Consider the following 25863-nt stretch of genomic DNA (forward strand, 5'->3'; position numbering starts at 1 on the left):
CAAAGCCAAAGGACTCATGCCTACTTTAATCTTGGCCTGAGGAAGAATTGATCACTTGAAATTAAGTAAAGCAACTTGAGTCAAATAAGTATTTTGAAACCTTGAGCGAGATCTTGAGTGTGTCCTTGATCTAGAACGAACAGCAACCTTCTTCTCTTCTTGTTCAAAAACCTCTTCTTCGGCTCCATCTTGCCCTTCATCTATATCCATATCCTGTTCGCAAAAAAGAACACCAAAAACTAAGCTGTAACGACATATAAAAAATTGGTTTGGAGACAACCTGAACGTACTCAAAATTTTTGCTAAAGCCTTTAAAAAAATGAATGCTATATATGCCAATCAATAGCATTTCACTGCCCGCTGTGTGCCCTGCGTTGTACTAAGTACTTGGAAGAATACAAAAGGAATCAGTATTCAAGGACCCTGCCCTCAAAGAACTTATAGTTTAGTGGGGAGACCGACACAAATTACACAAAGGTGAAAATTATCATGCTACGGAGGATACTTAGGTAATCAGGGTGAGGGAGGACTAAAGTGGCAGTTGGGGGGATAAGAAATGGGAAGTTTAGAGACAAGTCTGGGAAGGCCTCCTGGAAGAGGTGTGATAGACTTTGAGGATGGGGAGAGCTGTGGTCTGCTGGATATGAAGGGGAAGAGAGTTCTGGGAACAGGGAAGAATATAAGCAATGGGTTGGTGGCAGGAAACAAGCAAGGCATAATGAATAGATTAGTTTGGCAGGAACAAGGGTATGAGTTGCAGTGGTGGGGGTGGATAAGTACAAAAGACAGCTGATTGGGTCATTAAGGCCAATGGTCACAAATGTCTCATAATGCAGAGAGAGCTGAGAAGCCAATGGATGTTTCAGAGGAACGGGGTAGATGTGTATAGAGTGATGTTCTAGAAAAATAATCTCATCAGTACAGGGAAGTATGGACTGGAGAGGGGAGAAGCTGGAGGTAGAGAGACCATTAATGCAGAGAGGCCAGAAATGCAGTATTCAAGCCAGAGTATGATATTGGTCTGGGCCAGTCTGCTGGTCGTTGGAATTGAAGGTAGGGATGGATCCTGGAAATGTTGTGGAGAAAGAATAGATAAGATTTGGTGAGACTATGAGAGCTGAAAGAGAAAAAGGAGACAAGGATAATGCCAACACTAAAGGCTAGGGAGACAGCTGAGTGGTTTGTCAGTCGAGATATGAGCTGTCCCAACATTAACTTACTAGAAAGAAGACATATGCAAAGGAAATTGTCCTATTTTTCAGTTACCTTCACAGCCATTCGTTTTCAAGATCATGTTTCCTCTCATTCTTAAATTCTAGTGAAAAAGGCAATTTTACCTGTTGCTGAATATCCATTGTATCATCTAGGTTTGTTTCTGGTTCAAGAAACTGCTGTTGGCTACTCCCCTGAGACGGTGAAGCAGAATGCTCTGAACCAAATGTTCCTTCCTGACTGTCCTGAGTTACTACCTGTATAGAAAAAAAAAAATTAGGACCAACCTTTAAAATTGAAGCAGCCTGGTTTTAGAACAGAATATCCCTCAAGTACACATGCACACTCATATCAAACATATATACTGATACTCACTACCAGGTTACATAAACACAATTAGTATTCACTGAGGTACAGTACATAGGAACAAAACTTAATTACACAGATAAGAATGAGCAGAGTACAACAAAGAATGGCACCAAAAAGTAACCTACCACTAAAAACTCATGGAAGGAAGCTATCGACTTATCACCATCTACTTCACCCGAGTGTGTCCTGATTGACAATGGCCCTGAGTTTGGAGAATGAAAGTGAAGGGTTGAAATTCTGGATGCAGTGAAATAGGGAGGATAGAAGGGGGTAGCTGAGGGTGAAGAGTAGGCCATCTCTGAAACACTGGAGCCAAGACTCGGCCCCTGAGTTCCTGTGCAAAACGAGTTTAGTGTGGGTGTTCAAAGATTATTGAGTTCTCGTTGTGTAGATGAATGGGTGAGTGGGCTATGTGGATGATGAGTTAACAATAATCACGTGCTTGCTGAGTGGATGCATGAGGGGCTGTGGGAATTTTGTTGGAGTCACCAGAAATACATTCTTCTTCCCACTTATACCCTTAGACTGTGAGCCCCCTGAGGAGCAGGGACCTTATTTAATTCCAACACATAGTCTCTCCCAGCACTTAGTTACTATTAATATGAAGGCTGCAGAAATCCTCCAAAGAAACACGATTCTCTCTTTTGTGGATATACCTGGTTTTTTTTTTTTCAATCTTTCCTCCTGTGGCCTGCAGTTTCTCACTAAGAATACATGTGCATGTCTAAGTTCAACTTATCCACAGACCTGGGAATGAATCCACTTCACTATATTTTTATGCCTGTCATCTACACATACAGGATATACTTGTGAAATAGTCGACCTTGAAAAAAATGCCCCAAAACACAAGTCATAGGATGGTCCTCTCTACTCTGAGAAGGCAGAAGTATAACAAGATAGAATATTTCTTATACAGGTCATTTCATGTTCCTCTTTCGAAGAATCAATGGATCTACCACTTTTTCTGCCCTTCTAAGAGAGAAGCAAGGAACCACTAATTAGGCACTTCTAAATTCTATTCAGGTACTCCCAGCAATAATGTTCTTCATTAGCAGTAGTAGAAGAAATAGTATTCCTTAAGCACTTACTGTGCACAGAGCACAGTACTAAGCCCTGGGAAAAGGTACACAGGTAGGAATTAGACATGGACCCTGACACTGGAAGAGGTCACAATCTACTAATCCTGTGTGGTCCCCATATTTTGAGCCAGTTCCTCTGACCCTCCTATTACCAAAAATAATTTGGCAATCTCCTCCCCTCCTCCCACCTCTCTGAAGAAAGACCGAATTAAAGAATGAATCGAGCTTCGCTGAGTGCTTTCATGCTAGAATTCACCTTTTACACCAGGATCTACAAGTGGTCCCACAGATTCTAGCCTATTTCCTCCTATGGGTATACTGGAAGAATTTTTGATTATAAAATCCGATTACTTTCAAATCTATGACATCGGTTCTGAATCTTAGTTTATAATCAGCCAATGGTCTCTAAAAGACCACTGGGGAATGTCAAAAAGAAAGCTCTGGACAGGTTCAACGCCTCTGAGAAACATAAAAATCTACAAGTTACAATGATCACACAAAACCAAATAGAGAACCAAACTCAGGTAATCAAGAGCAGATATAATCAGAAGCATGAGAGTAAGTTGATGGGAGACAGTCACAGGTCAAGTTACTAGAGTGGCTGGAGACAGGAGAGATGAATCTGGCAAGGCTACATTGCTTAAGTGTCATTTTAAGTAGGCTGAAAAGTTACAGCGCTGAGGTGTTTGTGAGGAGAACAAACGTAACAACTCTAACCCACGAAACTACTATATACCTTTTGAGGCTGCTGCTGCTGCTCTAGAAGCTGCTGTCGAAGATGCTCAAGATTTTGCTGTTGCAATTGTTCAGCTAACTGATGAAAAATTGAGTTGTTCACTGCTTCTGAAACATGAGAACTAACAAAAATGTATGATTTTTAAAACAGTACTCAGAGGAAAATAAATATCAAGTATCACATTTTGCTTTATAAGTCTACAATTTGTGACTCAGTAAAACATTACAGTATGTTTGCATATGACAAGCTCAGTAGTGCAGAAGGAGAAACCCGCCTTTTGGAGAACAATTTTCTTTTAAGAGGGATTCTAGCATATGTGGGGTTTACAATTAAATTGCTGCGTGCTTCAACTACTAGAAATAATTTTCATTACAAGCATTCCCCCTACAAAATGATTGTTGTATACTTGCAAACCCCCTTGCTACCATGAGATTATGTAGTGTTGACTATTATTTCCATAGTATACAAGTAGCTGGGGGAAGGTGATTTGAAAACAATTGAAAGAGTACCCATCTCTCACAAAGTGCAGAATCAGAATTACTGTAGTTGTATAAAACAATTTGCATAATCTGACTTTTCTCTAATTCATTAACATGACACTGGGAACCACTTGCAACAGATTAAAGCTTTTGTTTTTGTGTGAACTGCTAATAAACAATATGGATGAGGGGGTGCTTGAAACTAGCTTTGCTTTTTTAAACAAGCTTTGCTAAACTGTCCCACATTATGACCAAACCATGTTGTGCATTCTATCCAAATTGGGCACTAAGATGTCTCATTCTGGGATGGAGTCATATTTACAGTTTTAAAAGATTTTAAGGAATTTTATTTGGATTCATAACTTGTATACCAAAAACAAAAACAAAACCACCCCCTCAACCAACAAAATTGGCACAATGCAATACTCAATTCAATTTTCAGCCTTAATGTTTTTCTGTACTTTACATTTAAATAAAATATATTCTAATCAACTCCCAGAGCTCTTTTCCCTTGGCATACAACAGGCCACCACATTCCTCACCTTCAAAGTCCCACTAAAATCTCATCTCATCAAGAAGCCTTCCACCAACCCTCCTTTCCCCTATTTTTTCTCCCTTCTGCATCCCCTATGCACTTGGACCTGTACCCCTGATGCACTTGAAATGCAGTTCCACTCAAAGCCCCAAAGCACTTTTAAGTCCATATCCAATATTTATTTCCAGGTCTGTCTTCCCCTCTGTACTGCAAACTCCTTGAGGGCGGGTAAAGTGTGTATCAACTCTGTTGACTGTCCTCTCCCAAGCGTTTAGTTTGATATTCTAAGCACAGTAGGCCCTTCAGTAAACACCACTGACTGATTAAATCAGAAGTGGTTAAGACAACTGTGCGACTGCAAAACTGAAGAGAGCTCCTCTCCTAACCTACACTCTACTTCCCTATCATTCCCCAGAATGCAGATACTCAAATCTAACTCCCAGGCCTATAGGAGGGATAGCTTTCCCTCCTCACTCATTTCTAGCCTGGCCCAGTGCATGTAGCTGACTCATGACATTTTTATAAAGGGGTAAATGCTTAAGATTTCAGTGTGACAATATTTAAAGCAGGTTAACACAGTTCACTGACTGCATCTGCCCTTGCTCTTTGGAAGCAGCACCAAAACAAACCAAGCACCAAAGCAGTAACTTTCCCATCTTGGAAAAGGCTAAGACTGTTTACATGACCTCTTTTCTAAAGCTTCCTATCAACCATCATCTCTGTTCCCAAGACTTTTTTAAGGAGCCTCAGGTGGGTCTCTAGACAGACAGACAGACAGACACACACACGGTTTAAATTATTCGTTTGAACTAAAGCTTTCCATTAATTAGAAAGAAAAGCATAACAGATCTTACAGCTGAGAAGTAGGGGTTTCCTTTTTAGGTTCTTCGCTATGTTCAGAATCTTCTCCAAAGTCAAACCTGTCCATCAGCTTCTAAGAGAAAAATTAATAGTATTACAAAATGTGCTTCTTTTGAATGACAAGCAAAATATATCAAAATATCCCAAACATTTTGTTTTTCAAAAATTTGATTTTTTTACAAAGATAAAGTCAGTTCATTTTGGTATTTCTGCAGCCAAAATTCTAAGGTACTGTAATAACATCTTAATAATAATTCACAACCTGAGCTTTAAGTTAAGCAATGTTTAATGGTATTTGTTAAGCCCTTACTATGTTCCAGACACCGTACTATGTGCTGGAGTACATAGAAGCTAATCAAGATGGACACAGTCCAAGTTCTTCAAGGGGCTCACAGTCTTAACCCCCATTTTACAGATGAGATAACTGAGACAATGAATCAATAGTATTTACTGAAAGCATACTGTGCAGAGTACTTTATCAAGTGCTTGAGAGAGTACAAGGTAATAGAGTTAGTAGGCACATTCCCTGCCCATAAAAAACTTAGTCTAGAGGCTCAGAGAAGTTAAGTGACTTGCCCATGGTTTAACATCAGACAAGTGGAGGAGCCTGCATTACTTCCCATGTCCTTCTGACTTCTAGATCCATGCTCTAACCATTTGGTGACACTGCTTCTCATTCTCAAGCATTCTTAAAGTAAAATGAACACGCTCAGGGTCTGCAATTGCCCGGTTATTTTAGGCAAAAGTTAAAAAAAAGGAATGAATTTCCTGAAGTTAACTGATGTTTTCTCTTTATCTGAAGTGGTATTGATCAAAAAGATGGATAAGCCTTGAACAGCAATACTATCACAACAATAAAGTAAAAAGTGAATGTCACTGCCACCTGCAAATGTATGAAAACTATGCTCCGCTGCACAAATGTTGGGATGTGTGAAACTGGATAAAATGCATTAGCAAAATTTTTCTAGTAAGACCTAACCAACTTAAACACTATTTGTTTCTTTAGTTTCTTTAGTGTAAAAGTACCAGAAACTGTCTTTGCTTTAATCCTACATGATTTTCATAAAAAATGCTCAGAGTCTTGTCAGAATGCCTCATCTAGAAAAAAAAGTCTTAGGGAGTTATATATGTAAATACAAAAAAGTTTATAAAAAGTAAGATTACAATTCTTCAGAAGTGGAATACGAATACAAATTCTGCATTACATTTCAAAATCACCACCATTCTTCTATTAAAGTCAGGAGCTGTGGGTCATACTTCTCTGGGTTTCCATTTACAGAACCTGTTCTCCCCTCCTTCTCAGAATGAGTCTCACCGTAGTTCAGAGATGGTGTTGGTCTGATTGCCTTTTAATCTATCAAAGTGCTTGGCAAATAGTAAACACTAATAATAGTTATTTTAGGGACATTTGTTTCATACCATATGTTATGGTTTTATACTTCACCTTGTTAAAAGAAACACTCTGTTCTAGTGGGTTGAGTGTATTAGCTGCTGCAGCTGCAGCTGTAAGTTGCGCTGTCAAGGCCTGCAGCTGAACAACCAGACCAGCATCCAGGGCCTGAAGTAAGGAAGGCTGGGGCTTCTGTTGCTGTATCTGGAGCGTCTGAATTAATTGCTGAAGCTGAGGGAGGGGGAAGAAAAATAAAAGATAATCTATCTACACAATAAATCGGAACTACGATCTACTCAATTTCCACGAAAATCCATAGACGATTTGTACATTTATTTTCAAGATGAAAATCCGAGACACTCTTGAAATCTGAAAACGGATCCATTTTTAAGAGGAATGGTTCCAACTACAAATAATGTTCGTGCCTAACTATAACCAGTTTACCTCCCCTTTGACAGAAGCAGAATTTCATTGCTCCTCAAAGGTTATTATGGAGACCATAAGGAGAAAGTTACAAAGATTTACAAGGCTCGTGCCAATAACGTATCAAAACTCTTAAAAGTGAAAGTGAGGAAAATACAGTCTCAGTGACTACACCACGCTCACACCTACAACTTACGATGCTTCAAATGGCATTAAAGTAGGTTGTGTTCCCTCGGGGATGAAAGAGACAAAAGAGCCGAACCTGTTGACCTTGAGGGCTCTGCAGGATCTGGGCCACAGCAGCAAGCGTATCCGTATTGGTTATCTGAGACACCCATGGGTCAGGTATGCCCTGCACAACGTTGGCTGGGGTAACAGGGGTCACAGGAGTTCCTAGAGTCCCCCGAGAGGAAAAGGATGATTTAGAAATGAATGTCTCAGCCAGTATGTAAACAACGCTCACAATTTACACTAAAGTATTAATAGCTACGAATGTCTCACTCATCTTTAACTTCTGAAAGTATTTGCCAAAGCTTCCTAAACAATACAATGCCAAAGTCTGAGACTAAACAAAGATAATGGAAAATACTTTTCCTACTTTGAGGTTGCATATTTTGAGTGTCATCTTAAAACTAATGCTTACTTTGCCCTCCAAATATGTGCTCCTAGTTAGAAACCCATCAGGTGTAATTTTTAAAATATACAATCTTAACTCCTGAATACCTGGAGTATTGTTGCTCATTGTAGCTGTCGTACAAGGTAAGACAGGGGTGACGACTGGAGGTGGAATACCCGCTGCCATATCCAGAAGAGGCTGAATAATTTCACTCTTAAAAACGTTGTTCTTCTGCCACAAATTCAGAACTCTGACTATTTTACTCTTGAAGAAAAATACAAGACACAGAAGTTTAGCTTAGAAATTTCATTACGTTTGTTTGGTTAAGTTGTTGAAAAGAGGAGTAGCCAAGAAGAGAGAAAGTACAGTGATGGTTGGACTGGATCATTGTCTGACCCAATATGGCAATTTTAGGTAGAAATTTAAGAGTAGCTCTACGACTATAATAGGTGAAAACAGACGAAAAACCCAACAGCTCAAATCAAAAAGTAAACTATTCATTAGAGGTATTTCCTAACTACTTCCCCCACCTTCTTCATCATGTCATCTCAACCATCATCTGTGTCCGGCCTACATATACTGTATCTACCCCAGTGTTTAGTGTGGTGCTTGGTGCATAATAAGTGCTTAAATACCATGATTATCTTTCAAATGTTTAGTACAATGCTCTGCACATAGTAAGTGCTCCATAAATACCATCGATTGGTCTTACTTCTGAGAATAGTGGCCTAGTAGGAAGAGGATGGGACAGATTCAGTACACCATGCTTTTAATGCCAGCTTTATCGCTGGCCGGCTGGGTGATGTGGGCTAGTCATTTAACCAATCTGGGTTCTAGTTTCTTTGCAGAACGGAAAAAAGATCCCTGCTCTCTTTACATCATATGTTGTGAGCCTTGTGAGAGGGACTACGTCTGATATGATAACAGTAGGTGGGAAGCAGCAGCATGGCACAGTGGATTGAGCAGGGGTCTGGGAGTCAGAAGGTTGTGGGTTCTAATCCTGGCTCTGCCACTTGTCTGATACGTGGCCTTGGGCAAGTTGCTTCACTTCTTTGTGCCTCAGTTTCCTCACTTCTAAAATGGAGATTAAGACTGTGGGCCCCATGTGGGACACGGACTGTGTCCAACCCGATTTGCTTGTATCTGCCCCAGCGCTTAGTACAGTACCTGGCACACAGAAAATGCTTAAGAAATGACAGAATTATTATTGTAACCATGTATCTATCCCAAGGCTTAGCACAGTGCATGACAAAGAGTAATCAATCAAATGCCATTTATTGAGCTCTTACTGTATGTAGAGCACTCTACTAAGAGCTTGGGAAACAACACCACAATTGGTAGGTGTACTCCCTGACCAAAAGGAGCTTATAGTATAAGGTGGAGACAAGACATTAAAAATAGATTAGACGTGGGAGAAATAGCAGAGTGCAAAAAATTTAAAGAAAGTATCAAATTACTTGAGGGTACATGGGCAGATGTACAGCTGACACAGGGGGAGAGCAGATAGGGGGAATAAAGATGTTATTTTAGGAGGGTTTCGAAGATGAACCGTCAGATATGAAGTGGGGAGGAAGTTCCAGGCCCAAGGGAGAACATGAGTTCGGGGCGGGACAGATGAGATTGAGAAGCAAAGAGTAGTTTGGTGTTACAGGAGTGGAGTGTGCAGGTTAGGAGATCAGCAAGGTTAGGTAGGAGGGGTTAATCTGCTTGAGTGCTTTACAGCCGGTGGTATGGAGTTTCTGTTTGATGTGGAGGTGGAAGGGCAACCACTGAGGGTTCTTGAGGAGTGGGGAAATATGGACTGAATGTTTTTTGTAGAAAAATGATCTGGGCAGCAGAGTGAAGTGTGAACTGAAGTTGGGGAGACAGGAAGAAGGGAGGTCAGCAAGGAGGCTGACATTAATCAAGGCAGATTAGGATAAATGCTCAGTTTAACATGGTAGCAGTTTGGATGGAGAGGAAAGGGAGGATTTTTGTAACATGGTAGCAGTTTTGATGGGGAGGAAAGGGAGGATTTTTGCAATATTTTGAAAGTAGAACCTACAGGATTTAGTAACAACTGAGCATGAGGGATCAGATGGGTTTGAGGCCCCTCCATCTCAAAGATCCCCAGGAGATTCTTTCTGGGGGTTTTTGAGGAGTGGGGAGAGACATGGACCGGAAATTTGTTCAGAAAAATGATCCAGGCAGCAGAGTGAAGAATGAACTAGAGAGGGAAAGACAGGATGCAGGGAGGTCAGTGAGGAGGCTAATGCAATAGTCATGGTGGGAAATGAAGAGTGGATGGATCAGTGTGGTAATACTTTGGATGGAGAGGAAAGGGTGGATTCTAGAGATGTTGTGATGGCAGAACCAACAATATTTTGTGACAGATGGAATGTGTGATTTGAATTTGAGAGATGAGACAAGGATGTTAAGGTTTTGGGCTTGTGAGGCAGGGAGGATGGTGGTGCTGTCTACAGGGGTAGGAAAATCATGGGGAGGACAGAGTTTGGGTTGGGAAGGTGAATTCTATTTTAGACAAGAAGTTTGAAGTGTCAGCAGGATATCCAAATAGAGAGGTCCTGAAGGCAAAAGAAAATGTGAGACTGTGGAGAAGGAGAGAGATCATGGCTGGAGAGGGAGATTTTGGGAATCATCCATGTAGAGATGGTAGTTGAAGCTGTGGGAGCAAATGAGTTCTCCAAGGGAGTGGGTGTAGATAGAGAAGAGAAGGAGACCCAGAAATGGACTTTGAGGCACCCTCACAGTCTAGGACCATCTCTATATGTTGCCAACTTGTACTTCCCAAGCAATTAGTACAGTGCTCTGCACACAGTAAGCGCTCAATAAACACGATTGAATGAATGAATGAATGAGGCAGGGGAGGAGGCTAAGAAAGACATTTAGAAGCAGCAGTCAGAGTCGGGGGAAGAGCCAGAAGAGGACACTGAAGCCTCGGCTGGACAATGTTTCATGGAGAAGAAGGTGATTTACAGTGACAAATTTAGCAGAAAGGTCAAGGAAGATTAAGATGTAGTAGCCACTGGATTGGCAAGAAGATGGCAAGATAAGTTTTTCTGTGGAGTGGAGGGAGTGGAAATCAGACTGCAGGAAGTTAGGAGATAGATGGAGGAGAGGAAGTGGAGGCAGCAAGAGTAGACAACTCACTCAACAAGTTTGGACAGGAATGGTAGGAAGGAGATGGGGCATTCATTCAATCGTAGTTATTGAGTGCTTACTGTGTGCAGAGCACTGTACTAAGCGCTTGGGAAGTACAAGTTGGCAACATACAGAGATGGTCCCAGTAACTGGAGGGGGCTGTGGAGTCAAGTAATTTTTTTTTTTTTTTTTTTTTAGAATGCAGGATACATGAGCAAGCTTAAAAGTAGTACGGAAGGAGCTGCTGGAAAATAAGTGATTGAAGATGGCAGTCAAGGGGGTTTAAGCCACTTAACTTCATTGGACGGGGGAAACTGCTTTAATAAGGTGAGAAGGGATGAGGTAAGAAGCACAGGAGGAAGGGGTAAAATCTGAAAGAAGATGGGCTATCACTTTTTGAGGTGCTGCTGGGAAGGACGGGAGAGTCAAAGAGGGGGCTGGAAGAGAAAGAGAGTGTAGAGTAACAGGGGAGATTTTACGGGGACCACATCTAATGGTTTCACTTTTATTAACAAAATAGGTGGTCAGGTCATTACGTGAAAGGGATGGTGAGGGAAGGGGGGAAAGGCGGTTTGAAGAGGGAGTTAAAAGTCTAACAATGCCAATTGCAGGCAAGGAGCTTGGAGTCAATAAGGATGGAGGAAATGAGACAGAATTAAAGGAGACAATGACAAACTGGAGACAGATGTGGTTGGCCTGGTGTCTGGATTTCTGCCAGCAGCGCCCCTCAGCTCTTGTGCTAGAGCAGTGGAAGGATATCGTGGAGGTGATCCACAACTGTGGGTTCGAGGTTAGAGATTTGAGGAGAGACAGGAGAAGGAGGAAACTGTGATCAGTTGAGAGGACAGTGTGGATTTGTGTGTCAGGAGAGGGAAGGTTGGGTTTTATGTGGGGCATGATGACTTTAGAAAACTGGCTGGGGTCAAAACATCAGCGGTCTCAATGGCGGAACAGGACAGATTTGCAGGAGAGTAAGGGAGAGAAAGCAAGTCGGAAGGTTGCAGTAGGAGAGTAAAACAGGGAAACTACCCACCCCCAGACCAAGCAGGACAGAGACAGCATCTTTTACTTCTTTTATATATACTCCCAGCAACTATCACAGTGTTCTGCACACAGTAAGTACTAATTAAATATTGCTGATGTTATTGACACATTTCTAATCAGTCACTTCAATCTAAGTATAAAAAAATCTGTTACACAATTGTATTTATTGAGCGCTTACCATGTGCAGAGCACTGTACTAAGCACCTGGAAGAGTGCAATACAACAGAGTTAGTAGACAAATTCCCTGCTCAGAAGGAATTTAGATTTTACAAAACGATACAAATGGCCTTCATGACTTAGCCACCCTGACTTAGGTCAGGCAAAAATTCATAGTCTTAAAAAATGTTATTACTGTTTATTGGGGTTGCAGGGGGAGGAAGGGGGGGAAGAGAAGTATCTGGGGGGCCTTCTCCTTACTTTGTAAAAAGATGAGAAAAACAAATGAATAATTTTAGATTTGGGGGAAAGAAAATGATTGGAACAGTGTTAATACTGAGAAATGATAATAATATCTGCAAGTGAAATAGGTCTTTTGGCTGATATACCCTAAAACCTTAAAAGCAAGTCTCCCATTGTATAATTGTTCCCATGGGAACAAGAGAGGTAGGGATCCCAGGTGGAAAGAACATGAGAGTGTCATGTGACTTGGGTTCTAATCCCAGTTCTACAACTACCTGCTGCAGGACCATAGTTAAATAGCCTAACCTCTCTGGGCTTCAGTTCTTTTGTGTGTAAAATAGGGATAATCACACTTGCTCTCCCCTCCTCTTAGATTGTGAGCTCCATGTGGTATAGAAACTAGGTCTGACCGGACTACCTAGAATCTACTTCAGTGTTCAGCACATAGAAAGCAGTTAATAAACACATTTTATTAGTATTAAAAGCCCTTAAGAGGCATAAATGGCATAAATGCCATCATTTTTTTTATTATGAGCCAACATTAACCATTCCCAAGCACAGTGCTCTGCACATAGTAAGTGTGCAATATGATTGATTGATCAGGCATATTATAGGTTATAGTTCTGATGCCCAAAATGATGTTTTGACGGGAGACTTGCTGTCCTTTTTCAAAAGTCTCTTGGTAATGAGCAAAAATTAGTGCTGGGAGAATATGATAAACATCTCATATTAAACACTTCAGTGCAATTCTCATTTCAGCACATTACTCTATACTCAACATTACTCAACACCATTAGTTTGACCTGGATTTGCAAAACTCTTAAAATAATGGTAACTATTGTAAATGCCGAAAACAAAATAGAGCCTACCAAAAAAAATGACTGCCTTAAGTACAGTATTTAAAGAAGTAACATTTGTTATCTGCATTTTCAGTCTCCTTCTGCGGCACATGAGCATACTAAAATTAAAAACCCAGCTTATTTGGCATGCTAGCTTTGATCGCTCTAACCTGAAAAATTAGAGAGTGACTAAATAAATTTGTCTCCTTTAAATTATAGTTTTCAATTATATATTTGATATTTCAACTAAGACTATAATGTCGAAATAATTCCACTTGAGAAAATTCTAAAATCAGTGAACATTACTAAAATCATACTAATGATATGCACCTTTTTAGAATAGATTAAATTTTAATAGGACTAAAAGATCTAACATAAGAGTTTCTTCTATATCTTAACTGAGGGATTTGTGCTCTATGAAATTATTATAACCACTCACTGTCATTTTACTTGGAATGAAAACCAAATGATCATAATGAAAACCCAATGCCCTAGACATGCTTGGTCTGCATCTCTTCAACTTCTGTATTGACAGATTTATTTTATACCTCTGCTCCTTGCTTCAGGTACAGATTTTCAGTCAAGAAATTTTCTATGTGGGAACTCTCCCTCTCCCTTCTGTGTCACCCTGACTTGTTCCCTTTAACCCCCCACCAACTCCTCCACTCAGCCCCACGACACTTATAATTATTAAGATACTTGTTAAGTGATTACTATGTGCCAAGCACGAGTTAATCACATTGGACACAGTCCCTGTCCCACATGGGGCTGACACTCATCCCTGTTTTACAGATGAGGCAACAGGCATAGAGAAGTTAAGAGACCAGCCCAAGTTCACACAGCAGACATGTAGCAGAGCTGGGATTGGAACTCAGGTTCTTCTAACCCCTAGGCCTGTCTCTAGAGCACTAGAAGCATTGATGCTTCTCAATGTACATATCTATAATTTATTTATAGTAATGTCTGTCTAACCCTCTAGACTGTAAGCTTGTTGTGGGCAGGGAGTGTGCCTGTTACAACGTTGTGTTGTACTCTCTGAAGTACTTAATATAGTGCTCGACACAGTAAATGCTTAATAAATATGATTGATAGAAGGTATTTCTTTGCTACTACCTCTTCCTAGACATTCAACATGAGCTCCAAATGCACAGTCGTTTCACTATTCTAGCTGATATATTTTAAGAACTGTGTTTTACAGCCCTGTTGCAATTTTGACTGAAGTAAAAAACCTTTACAATCAACTTTTCCTTAACTGTGCTAACATGGGGCTAACAAGGGTGCCAGCTTTTGCTTTGGCACAAGGAAGTGACTGAGGGCAACTTGAGGTAGGGGGCTGAGGAAGTGGAGTATTGAGGGGATGAGGAAAAAAAAGGGAACAAGGAAGGGAAAACAAATAGCTTCAAATTCTTTCCCCAGCAAGTCCTGTGACTGGTTCCTAAAAACGGAACAATTCACCTTCTTTCTTGGTCTATTGATCTACAGTATTTTGTGAATGGTTACTCTGAGCAGAGAGCTTGGGAAAGTACAATAAAGTTACTAGGTATGATCCTCCCTTAAGAAGCCTAGTCATATTTTGGTGAAGAAAGAAATAAGCAGCAAGAAGACCAAGTTGATGGTAGCATGTTAGAGTGTTTTGCATTAAGAACTCTACAGTATGGCAACGGAACATACCTTGTCATCACCAGGACATCGATATAAATTCTGGAAAGTACTGATGATGTTGTTACTAAATCTGGGTGCAAACACATCCTTTTCTTGACCAAACTGATGCCGGGATTGTCGCACAATGGAATCAATAACATAAAGTCCAGGCACTTTGTATTCTGGTTTACACTGGTGGAAGAAAGCATGGATAGGTATTGAAATAAAATGGTAAAAATAACAGAAAAACAAAGTTTCACGTATTCTTAACAAGCACAAAGAACTGCCAATGTCAAGACTGGTTACTTGCTACTTTCTTGCTACTTAATGCTCCTAACTTTACTTCAATTATGTTACTGCCTCCTTGATCTCTGCATGCTTTAGTGCTGGAAGAGAAGTTTAGCTTTCAATCTACTCCATGATTAGATAAAGGAAAGAATGAAAAAATGTTCTACACTAGAATGAAAACCTGTGCTGCCCGATTTGTATGACCCACTCAACCACTCAAAACACTGGGTTCTACTTCTGGTTTTATTGATTGAAAAGAAGTTGTTTTGCTAATCATAATTCTCAAAAGTGTGATTAAGTCAGTCTGTCACAGATAGGTGATGACCTGGGGATGTTTGGAGGACTCAAAGCAAAACAATAAAACTTCAAGGGCCACTGGCTGAAAACTCAGGCCTATCAGAGGCATGGGGTTCATGGCCCTGCCACAGCACAGGTCCCTTTGCGGTTCATCCTTCTCCACTTTAATTTGTGTTATTAGCTGCAAAACAAACTGTAGAAAATAGCACAGTTTAGTGCAGAAACAGCTTTGTGGTGCTTTGTAGGGATTAGGTGTGTGGCTGGTTGTCTGAGCAATTCATCATTGAGGTCTAGGCCAGTTGAGAGAGAGAAAAAAAATCCTAGATGGTCAAAGCTGTAGTCCAATCCACCAGGGTTACTGTACCTGTCCAACTCTTCAGGTGTTGATTTAGGGAAGGTAAATCTATTCGGACCCTTTCAAAATAACTGAATGCCAAGATCTATAGTTGAGACTTTTGGGGTCCAAAACCCCTTCAGACTTTTACATTTCAAGGCCCATTACAGTTCTCTGGTTTAGGCTTCATAAAATTATGCATTTAAATCTCCTAGGGTACTATTCTTACTGTCCTCTTTTCCAGGAACCCTTGCTTTTCAGCTCAAGTAGCTTTTGTTGATGGTGTCATGCATGTTTTCTGGTGAGTATACTTGGTGATCTGTTATGGTTCCCCTTTTATCTTTTTGTGGAAAGACGCAGAAGGACAGAGCTTTTATAGGCCATATAGCATTTGTCAGCGGCTTTTGACTTGAAGAAAGGTTACCTTGTGTTACAGTATCTCTGATGTTTTGGTTAGGGGGAAGGGGAAGAAAAGGCTTAACAGCTTTCTGAACCAGAAGGTGGAAAAACAATATTGAATGAAGACACCCCAAAATTCCCAGAGAGGAAATGACCTCAACCTAACTTTATGAACTCAGCTACCTACTCAAGAAACTTTGGGGGCTGGTGTGGAATGCCACGGATATCCCCTGAGCAGGAAGGGAAGAAGGAACAATTGATTTGTTGCTCTTCTCCCCCTGGGCCTAGCAAAACTCCTTAGTTCTGAAAGGATTCCAAAAAGAACAAGAAAGGGGGATACTGTTCTGAAGTAACCCAGAACCCAGAAGGACTCAAGGAGAGTACCTATTGCTTCCTCTGTAGACAGGAATGGCCGAGACCAGGAGGAAAAGGGAAGCGAAAGGGGGTGAGAAGTAGAGAAAAGCCATGACCCATACCTAGGTTTCACCTGTTAGATGTACTGTGCCCCAAAGAATTAAAGATATCCAAGGGGTGTATCTATCTATCTTTGAGGAACTGACTTGGTCCAGACTTTTATTTAGAGAAACAAGAGTTCAACAAAGAAACTGAATTGACAGTGGGAGAAATGGTAAATAAAGGAGGAATTTTGGGAGGGGGACAAAAAACCCCAAAAACGAAACACTAACATTTTATATTTTGCTTCAGCCCCATATGCACAAATTTCTGACATAATGAAAAGCATACAGCAGGTTAAAATTGGCAAGTTTTCTTTGCCTGGTAAAGCTTTCCAAAACTACAGTGGCAAAACCTATGCTTACTTCCAAAAGTTACACTCTATATTATATGTGCTTATAAAATTGAGATTCTCTCACAGAGAACCTTTATGGTCAAGGAAAATTTGAACCATCCTGGTATTCTGTGACTTCACTTTCACTGGCATAAAATATGTTTGTGGCTGAAAATTTAAACCATTTTACTCACTAATGAAAATTCTCTCTGGAAAAATTATTAAATTAACAAAAGTTTTGTTGCAAGAAATGCTCTCATTATTTTAACATGTATAACTGGATGAATGATAGAACAGGCATTTCTAGTTATTTTTAATGAATTAGATTTCACTGTGTCCTAGATTCACTAGTTTAAACCAAATTTCAGTTTTGTTAAGATTTAGAGAAAAACAGCCTCCTCTCAAATTTTCCTTTCCCATTAGAAAAGCACATTCATCTGTCTGGGGGTCATCTGTTAGCATTGTCCCTTCACCTCGGATTTAGACCCCAGAATCTGAGAGTAAGACTTTATAATTTCAGATGAATTTTCTGAACCTGGGGGCAGGGAATATACTTGAAACCCCCCAAAATTGACCATTTTCTGATCAGATATTATTATCACATGATCAATCTTTTTAAGAATGGATATTTTTCCTCATTAATCAGAAAATACTTCTGATTAATGAGGAATAGGTGATTGCCTGAATAATGCTGGTCTGCTTCCATAATGAAACATTAAAATATTGGTATGAATTTCAGACATGTTTTTTAGACGGAATCCTAAACATAAATGACCTTTCAAAGTTACTAATCTATGTAATGTGTACGAAAAGTGGATATAATCATTTTCTCAAATGCTACAATGGAAATATACTTCAAAATATAAGCAAGCAAATGAGAAATGGTCATGATGTTTCTTTGCTTATATTGTTTTGCAAAGTTTCGGTTGCTTTACTCTCAAGGAAATCAGAGATTTGTTCACACAATCAGAAGCTGAAAATTGTTTCTTTTAAAAATTCTTCTATATTAAAGCTACTCAGACATGAAATCTTTCTGAGCTCTCTACTCCTTTTAATGCCACACAGGTACTACTGGAAAATCCACTTGTTCCTATCTCATTTTCCTCAAGATAATACTAAATGCATTTCTTTCCTCCTTATCCACAGCAAACTTGAAGCTTTTAAAATGCAGGTTTAGCAAGAAAAAAAGAGATGTCTTGTCCCATTGGTAGAAAATGAGCATAAGATTCAAATGACGATGGAAGATAAAAGCTCCATTTTTGCCCCAAAGTAGCCAACACACAAATTCTGGGGCTATTTTGAAGATTACAGAAAACGGGTCAGTTAAGAAGTAGTTTCAAAATCTGCAATCCCCACAGATTACATAGATTTGGATTTTTAAAGGAGGGATTGGTCTTTTGCTGGAATCTTGGAACACAGTGCTGGTACGTGGAAGATTTTAACTTGTGTTAATTTAGTTAAAGCTACATCATATTTTAATACATTTATATGTATCCGCTTTAAATACCTGATGGTTTATATTTATATCATTAGATTTATGTCTATGCATTTGTGTATTTGGGTTAACTCTTTCATTCAGGACAGGGACTGTCTTTTTTGTCAACTGATCACATCCATCTACTTCAATGCTGGTTACACACTAAGTTCTCAATAAATTGATGATTACAATTTTTAAGGATACCTCTTCTTGGACTCAGGATTACTTGGAAGATGTCTAGAGTTCCAAGACTTAAACTCGCTAAATTTACAGGAACAGTGATTGAGTTAAAAAAAATCTAATTTAAAACTTGGCATAACTTACCATGTTGTGCTTAGCTCTGAACAGAACTATTGGGCTCATTTGCAGCATTACATTTGATTTAAAAAATGGGTTAAAAACATTAAAAGCAGGAATACAGATTTTGAAACACTATTCCTGCAACACAACCTCTACTTTTTTTCAAGCATTACTGCTGTGGAGTTTCTCTTAGGAGGGGTTAGGGTATTTATCATTAGTTTCCCATGAAATATTAATTGAATCAGTTTAATGCCGAGGTTGTCACATCCTATTTTTGTCGTGAACATATTTATAGTTTTAATTGGTCTAGGATCAAGGGTGGGCAAACGCTTCAAGTCCCAGGGTCACCTGGTGTGTCCCACTAAGCTTCATGTGTCAGATACATGCACACCTCTCAACTTTCCCCAGATCTGACTGCATTTCACCCACACAGAACCAGGCATCACCAGAAATAGCAAACATATAAGCAAGAGTGGACAGGGGAAATACTAACCGCCACTTAGCATCTTTTCAAAAATGAATGCAGGACAAGGCGATATGATTGTGGCTGGAGTCCAGCCATTGTCAGCTCCGATATACTAAAGGCTTGTAACCCGGGGTGGTGATACACTGCAAGATCATTTGAAATGGCTCTCTGGTCACACTCTGTCCACCCATGGTGAACAAGGAACAGTGAAGGTAAACTGCTTGAAAGAGACCATACTCAATTCAAAGGAGGTGAGAAGGTAGGGAGGAAAGGATATCAGCAAGCCACTTTTAATACTGAAAGCACAAGGGAAGCAGCATGGCCTAGTGGAAAGAGCACAGGCATGGGAATCAGAGGACCTGGGTTCTAATCCCAGATCTTCCATTTGCTTGCTGGATGACCTTGGGCAAGTCACTTAACTCATCTGTGCCTTGATTTCCTCATCTGTAAAATGGGGATTGAATCCTACTCCTTCCCAGTTAGACTGTGAACCCCATGAGATTAGGGGATGTGCCCAACCTATCTTGTATCCACCCCAGTGCTTGACACCAAGTAAGCACTTAACAAGTACCATTAATTTAAAAAAACACGCACACTATACCACAGGTGCTGTAATTCTCAGGCAGTTGATGTTCCCTGTCCTTATATTAATTATTACTGAGGCACTGGCAAGTGTGAAAAAGAGCATTTTTCATTAAATTTATCTGGAAGGGCATCAGTGATCATTCAATAATTATTTTCTTTAATTTTTTTATACTTACATTTTTTGTACAACCTAACCAAAATACTGATACTTGATTGGCTTTTGATAAAACATGGTATTAATTTAATTTCCTATATTGGGATAGTAAAATAAGCTTACCTTCTGAATGAACTTCTCAACACTCTGAACCACATGCTTATAGAACTAAAATAGAAAATAGGAATACTATTTTAGCAGTAATAACATTTAAGCACCTGCAGTACCAGGCTCTTGTGAAGTTGAAAATGACAAAGTGACACGTTCCCTGACCACAAGGAGTTTACACCCTCACAAGAAACCAACATAAAAATAATGGAAATTATAAATATGAGTGTATTTTTAACACTGTATTACCCAGCATTTTACTAATAGGTCTGATACTTGATATTTCTGATATTCCCACCAGAGGAGAGCAATCTTGACCAACTGATCCTTGGTGAGAAACATTTCCCGGACGGGAAACTAATTTAGAATCATTAGGAGGTACTGAATTCATCCCTGCAAAAGGAGGGGGCTGGTTAAAAAAGCAAACAACAAACAAAATAAACTGTATGCCTTTCTGACCAATTTCCTCACACTCTTCTTGGGACTTCTTAGAAGCAAGGCTGCCTATGCCAGAACAAGGAAATGTTCAGGAAATCTGATCAGCAAACAGTTTTCCCATTTACAATTGCTCAGCACTGATAGCAGAACCACCAGAATTTAAGCCTGATGTGGTTCCAAATCATTTTGAAGTCAAAACTGAGAGATGTGTTAAATACATACTTTTGACATTTTGAAGCTTATGATTCTCTCCTTGAATCACAAAATAGAGATGTACACAATTCTGGATGTACAAGACTGAATTATACAGCAGGTCACAATTAATACCTGTTCCTTTTCCTTCTGTTTTCATCTTGCAACCGGCCTTTGGCCATTTCATATACCTTTGCCAAAGTGAACATAGGCAGGGAGAGATGAAATTAAAATTAATCAATTTTTCTACTTGTAGAATTTGTAGTGGTTTTGGGAAGGAGAAGGTTGAAGCTAATGGTCAAAAAGAAGAGTATAGATTATTGGGGAGATGAAGTTTAATGGTGAAAAAGAGAGGTTGCTTTTTTAAGGATTTGAGTAATATTAAGAGGGAAAATAAAAGACAGATTGGGTAATTCAAATGGAAAGGATAAAACTGACTTGAAATGAAAAAAGAATGGCATCTAACCAATAGTAAAATGGAAAACCCTTCCTGGGTTTCTGGCATTTTGGCATAGTTTAGATTATTAAACAACTTAAATCAGTATTAGGTAATACTAGATACTATCCATTTAAAATATGAATTAATTAGCACCTCCTGTAAATAAATAAGGACTATAGATCCCAGAAAGTTTTATCTTAAATAATTTCTTTTGAAAAAATACACATATAGTCAAAACAGGAACACAATCACTGATTCCTCACCTTAATAGCCTTGATTGCTGCCTTGGTAATCTGTGTCATTTTAGCCTTGGAAATAGGTGGTTTGTAGTCATTTAGCGAGTATAGCTGAATGAAAAAAAGAACAAACCTTTAAATGAGAGCAAAAAAATGCTACTTGAAAAGAATTGTTGCATTATATGGAGGCAGCAACTGCCTAAACTGAACATCATTGTCTGGCAATGCCAGAGTGCTAGTTTCACTCATTGACACATTTTCAAAGATGTGACATTAGATTTTTTTTTTAAACCTACCTTTTGACAGCTCATATATGCTAAACACAAATGGTGGGTTTCTAAGTTGAAAGGAGCATGGAATAAAATTCCATGTAAAACATGAAAATGCTGTTTATATTAAAATTTCTTTGAGGATCTAAAAATAGGGACAAATGTAAGCTTTAAACAACTAAAATCCAGGGGTGCTATTTCCCCACCTAAATGATTTTCTATTACTCTATTTTCAATTTAAGAATATGGTTCTCTCAAATCAAGTTAATATGGGGTTTATAATGAAAGTTTACAAATTGCCTCCCATCCCAATCTCATTTCATCCCTTTAGAATCCCCAGTTAATGGACACAATTATCCAAACCAATTTATTTAGAGGAGCTGTGAACATATTAGGGTATTGAGTGCTTTGAGGTTTTAGCAGAATTGCTTAGATGTAACTTTTGCTCCCAAAGAGTTAACAATCCATTCCGGCAACCTCCTTCAACATTTTAATCCAGTCAGTTGGTTACCAGATCCCAACACACTTTTTTTTCCCCTTAACATATCACTTGTACTCCCTCTCTCCACTGCCACCTTCCTTACTGGAAGTCAGATCACCTCTTTAAATGGCCACTGATTTCTTGGACATGCCAGCTAAAATCTATCTCTATTTCAATAGGACCTGAAGATTGTCACTAAAATGCTTTTACACACTTTATTTCAATTACATTTTTCTTCTCAGAAATCTCCCATTAAACTCTGCATTAGGTACAAATCCACTCCACTAAATCTTACCCTCATTTTCCGCTATTGATCTACTGTCTTGCTCAATTCAAAGCAGTGTAGGTGTTTACCTCTTCCCATAACCACTTCTAGGTACATCTCCAATCCTTCAACCACTTCAATAAATTGGCTCGTAAAATCAGATTTAACACACTCCATCCTCCAAGGCCCAGCCCAGATGTCCACCTAATGCCTGTGCTTTTCTTAACCACACTTAGTCTCATCAATCAACAGTATTATTTGAGTGTTTACCGTGTGTAAGCCACTGTATTAGGTCCTTGAGAGAGTCAAATAAATAACAGGGTTGGTAGAAATGATTCCTGCTCTCAAGGACCTTACAATCCAGTATTGGCTGTGACATTATTCTACACTATAAACATTTTGAAGGCAGGAACAAAACAAATGTGGTATTTGTTAGATGCTTACTAAATATCAAAAGTGTGCACGCATGCACGCACGCGCACACACACACACACACACACACACACACACACACACACACACACACACCACACTCACTCATATACAAATAAGATGATCAGAGTCTCTGTCCCACATGGAACTCACAATCTATGGGAGAGGGAGAAGCGTTATTCAATCTCCATTTTACGGATGAGGAAACTGAGGCACAGAGAAGTTATGTGACTTGCCCAAGGTCAAATGTCACAGCTGGGATTAGAACCCAGGTCTTCGGACTTTCAGCCCCGTGATCGTTCCACTAGGCCATTTGTGCTTCTCTAGCCATAGCTTCTCTTTGTTCCATTGCCTTCACCCAATATTCCAAATCACCAATTGCTCTTAAAATACTGAACTAATTGAATTGGGGCAACACAGCCTAGTGGAAAGGGTATGGGTCTGGGAATCTGGAGACTGCGTTTTAATCCCAGTTGTCACTGGCAAACTATGTTACTCTGAGCAAGTCACAACCTCTCAGGGCCTCAGTTTCCTCATTTGTAAAGACAGGAGCCCTTGCTCGCTCTACTTGGATTGTGGTTCCCCATGAGAGAAAAAAACTGGGTTCAATGTGGCACAGTGTCTTCCACAAACTAAGTGCTGAATACCATAACCGTAATAGAGAAAAAATCAAATACCCTCAAGACACTGAAAAATACAATTGTAATGGTTGTGGCTTAATCTTCATGCCTACTCTAAATTTAAATATTTACTCCCCAGAAAGTGAAAAATCAATTATTAAAGCTTCTATCGTAAAAGACAGTGTGGTTTAAATAGAAGAATACTGAACCATCTTCCAACTCTACACTACAGTTGCCGAAACTCAGCTACTCTGTACCAAACGGTGGATTTCACCTGACATCTTTAGGCCTCAGGTTCATGGCCCCTTTTTCACTAATAGGCCAGACTTAGGTTATAAGTGTACTACTGACACTACAACACAAAGGGCTTTTGCCTGTTCTAACTGTGCAATAAATATGCTATCCTTTTTTAAGGTAAAATGTGAAAAATGGCTTTCCCCTAAGTTTTGTTCAGATCTTTTATTTTCCAGAAAGGAACATTCACTGGTTTCTGAAAATGCTTACTTCAGAGTTCTCAAATTTTACGTTTGTCAAAAAATCCAGATTCTTCATTACCACGCCTAGGTACGCACGTTTGGTTACTGAACCACTTTCTTCACTGGCTTCTCTGCTTAATAGCCTCTATCCTTTTCAATCTTGTCTTCATCTACTGCCCCAATTCAATTACCTAAAAAGCTGTTCTGCAAATATCTCTCTACTCCTCAAAGCCTCAAATGGTTTAAAGCGGTCCCTCCTATCTGCCTTCTTAATTCTCCACTCTCTTCTCCCACTACATCCCAGCTCACTTTCTCTTCTCTCCTCAAGATGACCTACACACCATGCCTCATGCCCAACAGTCCCACCAGTGACTTCTTGTTCATGTCCTGTTCCCTACCTGGAAACATCATCCCTATTCATTCCTCCCTCCACCCACCTCCAATGTCTTTATAATCTTGCAACTGCCACTTTGGCACTTCCACTCACACCCTCCAGTAGCACTTAAGTACATACCTTACATTCCCTAACACTTAAGCATTAACTCAAGTATGCAGCCTCATTTCCTTCTTCCAATCTATAATTTGTCTCCCGTGCTATATGGCAAAATCCTTGCAGGTAGAGGTCAGAGCACCACGGGCTTGGGAGTCAGAGGTCGTGAGTTCTAATCCCAGCTCCACCACTTGTCTGCTGTGTGGCCTTTGGAAAGGTGCTTAACTTCTCTGTGCCTCAGTTACCTCATCTGGAAAATGGGGATTATGACTGAGCCCCACATGGGACAACCTGATTATCTTGTATCTACCTCAGTGCTTAGAACAGTGCTTGACACATAGTAAGTGCTTAATAAATGCTATAAAAATACTATTATTATTATTATTATGTCTTCTAGTTATTTTGTACTCTCCCAAATGCTTAATATAGTGCTCTGCACATGGCGGGCATATACACCCTGACTGATTGACTGAGGCATTAAGGGATGGTATTTTAAAAGTACTTCCCTGCTGCTCTCATTTGGGTACCCCAGGATAGGTATGTAGTATGTTCCTTGAAAATGTGAGTATTGTGAACCACCACATTTTGGGATATATTTTCCCATAAACACATATGAAATCTGTTATAGCTTGCTTCCTAACCCAGTGATGAACACAACTGAGTTCTTACGGGTAAATACAATGTGCATGATAGCTCACTTTCCTAGTCCCTTTACCATTGCTAGGGACTTTCTTTGATGCTCAGGTACTCCACATATGGTTCCCTCTACCAGTCTTCCTAGACTCCCTCCACCCTACCTACTCTCTGTAATACTCTGTATTTTTTTTAAACAAGGCCTTGCACAGCTCTGACTAAAGCTGTGTGTACCATCCTTTTTTTTTTTTTCCAGAAAAACCTAGACATGAAAATGCCAGGGGTACCCAATGGCCAGCTACCTCCTTGTTCCTAACAATGGCAAACCTGGCCGCATTCCTGCTTGATGTTCTCTCCCAACTTGACTGTTGCCATGGAGACCAGACACCATTATCCCAAAGGCATTTCCAGCTTCTTTGGGGCTGAAAGCTGTGATTCATTCACTCTTTCATTCACTCATTCATTCACTGAACCGTATTTATTGAGCGCTGAGTGCACAGTACTATACTAAACGCTTGGGAGAGTACAATATAACAATACACAAACACATTCCCTGCCCAAAATGAGCTTACAGTCTAGGGGGTGATGAGAGACAACTATGAATATTATTATTATTACTATTAACTATTATTAACTAACACCAGAGCCCACTGGAACCAGTTATGAATGGGAAGCAGGGGAAGATGAAACAGGTTTCTCTCATTTAGGCCATACGTTCCCCAAAATCTGGGTGAAAGAGATCTCCATCCCTCCCAATTCCCATCCCATCTTTACTTGGAAAAAATACATAATTTGCCCCTTTTCCACCATTCCCTCAACCGAAATAAAATTGCTATGGTCACTTTCTCTTCAGCAGATACACAATCTGAGCAGCATGATAAAAAGATCTTGGTAAAACTTGTATCTTCCTAATACATTTCTGCTGACTAAACT

At 39.7% G+C, this 25863-nt stretch overlaps 1 protein-coding gene across 3 annotated transcripts in view; it reads right to left on the reverse strand.

Moving 5' to 3' along the window:
* Nucleotides 1-25863, reverse strand: part of SCAF8 (SR-related CTD associated factor 8) — a 77266-nt gene that overhangs the window by 23320 nt on the left and 28083 nt on the right. For all 3 annotated transcript variants that reach the window (XR_005447732.1, XM_038740652.1, XM_038740661.1), the window contains exons 2-11: nt 21292-21375; nt 19975-20019; nt 14795-14956; nt 7808-7964; nt 7347-7477; nt 6716-6892; nt 5265-5344; nt 3397-3517; nt 1338-1469; nt 101-213 (exon numbers count right to left, since the gene is read on the reverse strand). Coding sequence is in view for 2 of the 3 variants with exons in the window: in XM_038740652.1 (XP_038596580.1) it covers nt 101-213; nt 1338-1469; nt 3397-3517; nt 5265-5344; nt 6716-6892; nt 7347-7477; nt 7808-7964; nt 14795-14956; nt 19975-20019; nt 21292-21375 (1202 nt within the window). In the remaining variant the exon portion in view is untranslated. The remainder of the gene's footprint in view (nt 1-100; nt 214-1337; nt 1470-3396; nt 3518-5264; nt 5345-6715; nt 6893-7346; nt 7478-7807; nt 7965-14794; nt 14957-19974; nt 20020-21291; nt 21376-25863) is intronic.

Source organism: Tachyglossus aculeatus, chromosome 2 (assembly GCF_015852505.1).
Source record: "Tachyglossus aculeatus isolate mTacAcu1 chromosome 2, mTacAcu1.pri, whole genome shotgun sequence".
NCBI classification, from domain to species: domain Eukaryota; kingdom Metazoa; phylum Chordata; class Mammalia; order Monotremata; family Tachyglossidae; genus Tachyglossus; species Tachyglossus aculeatus.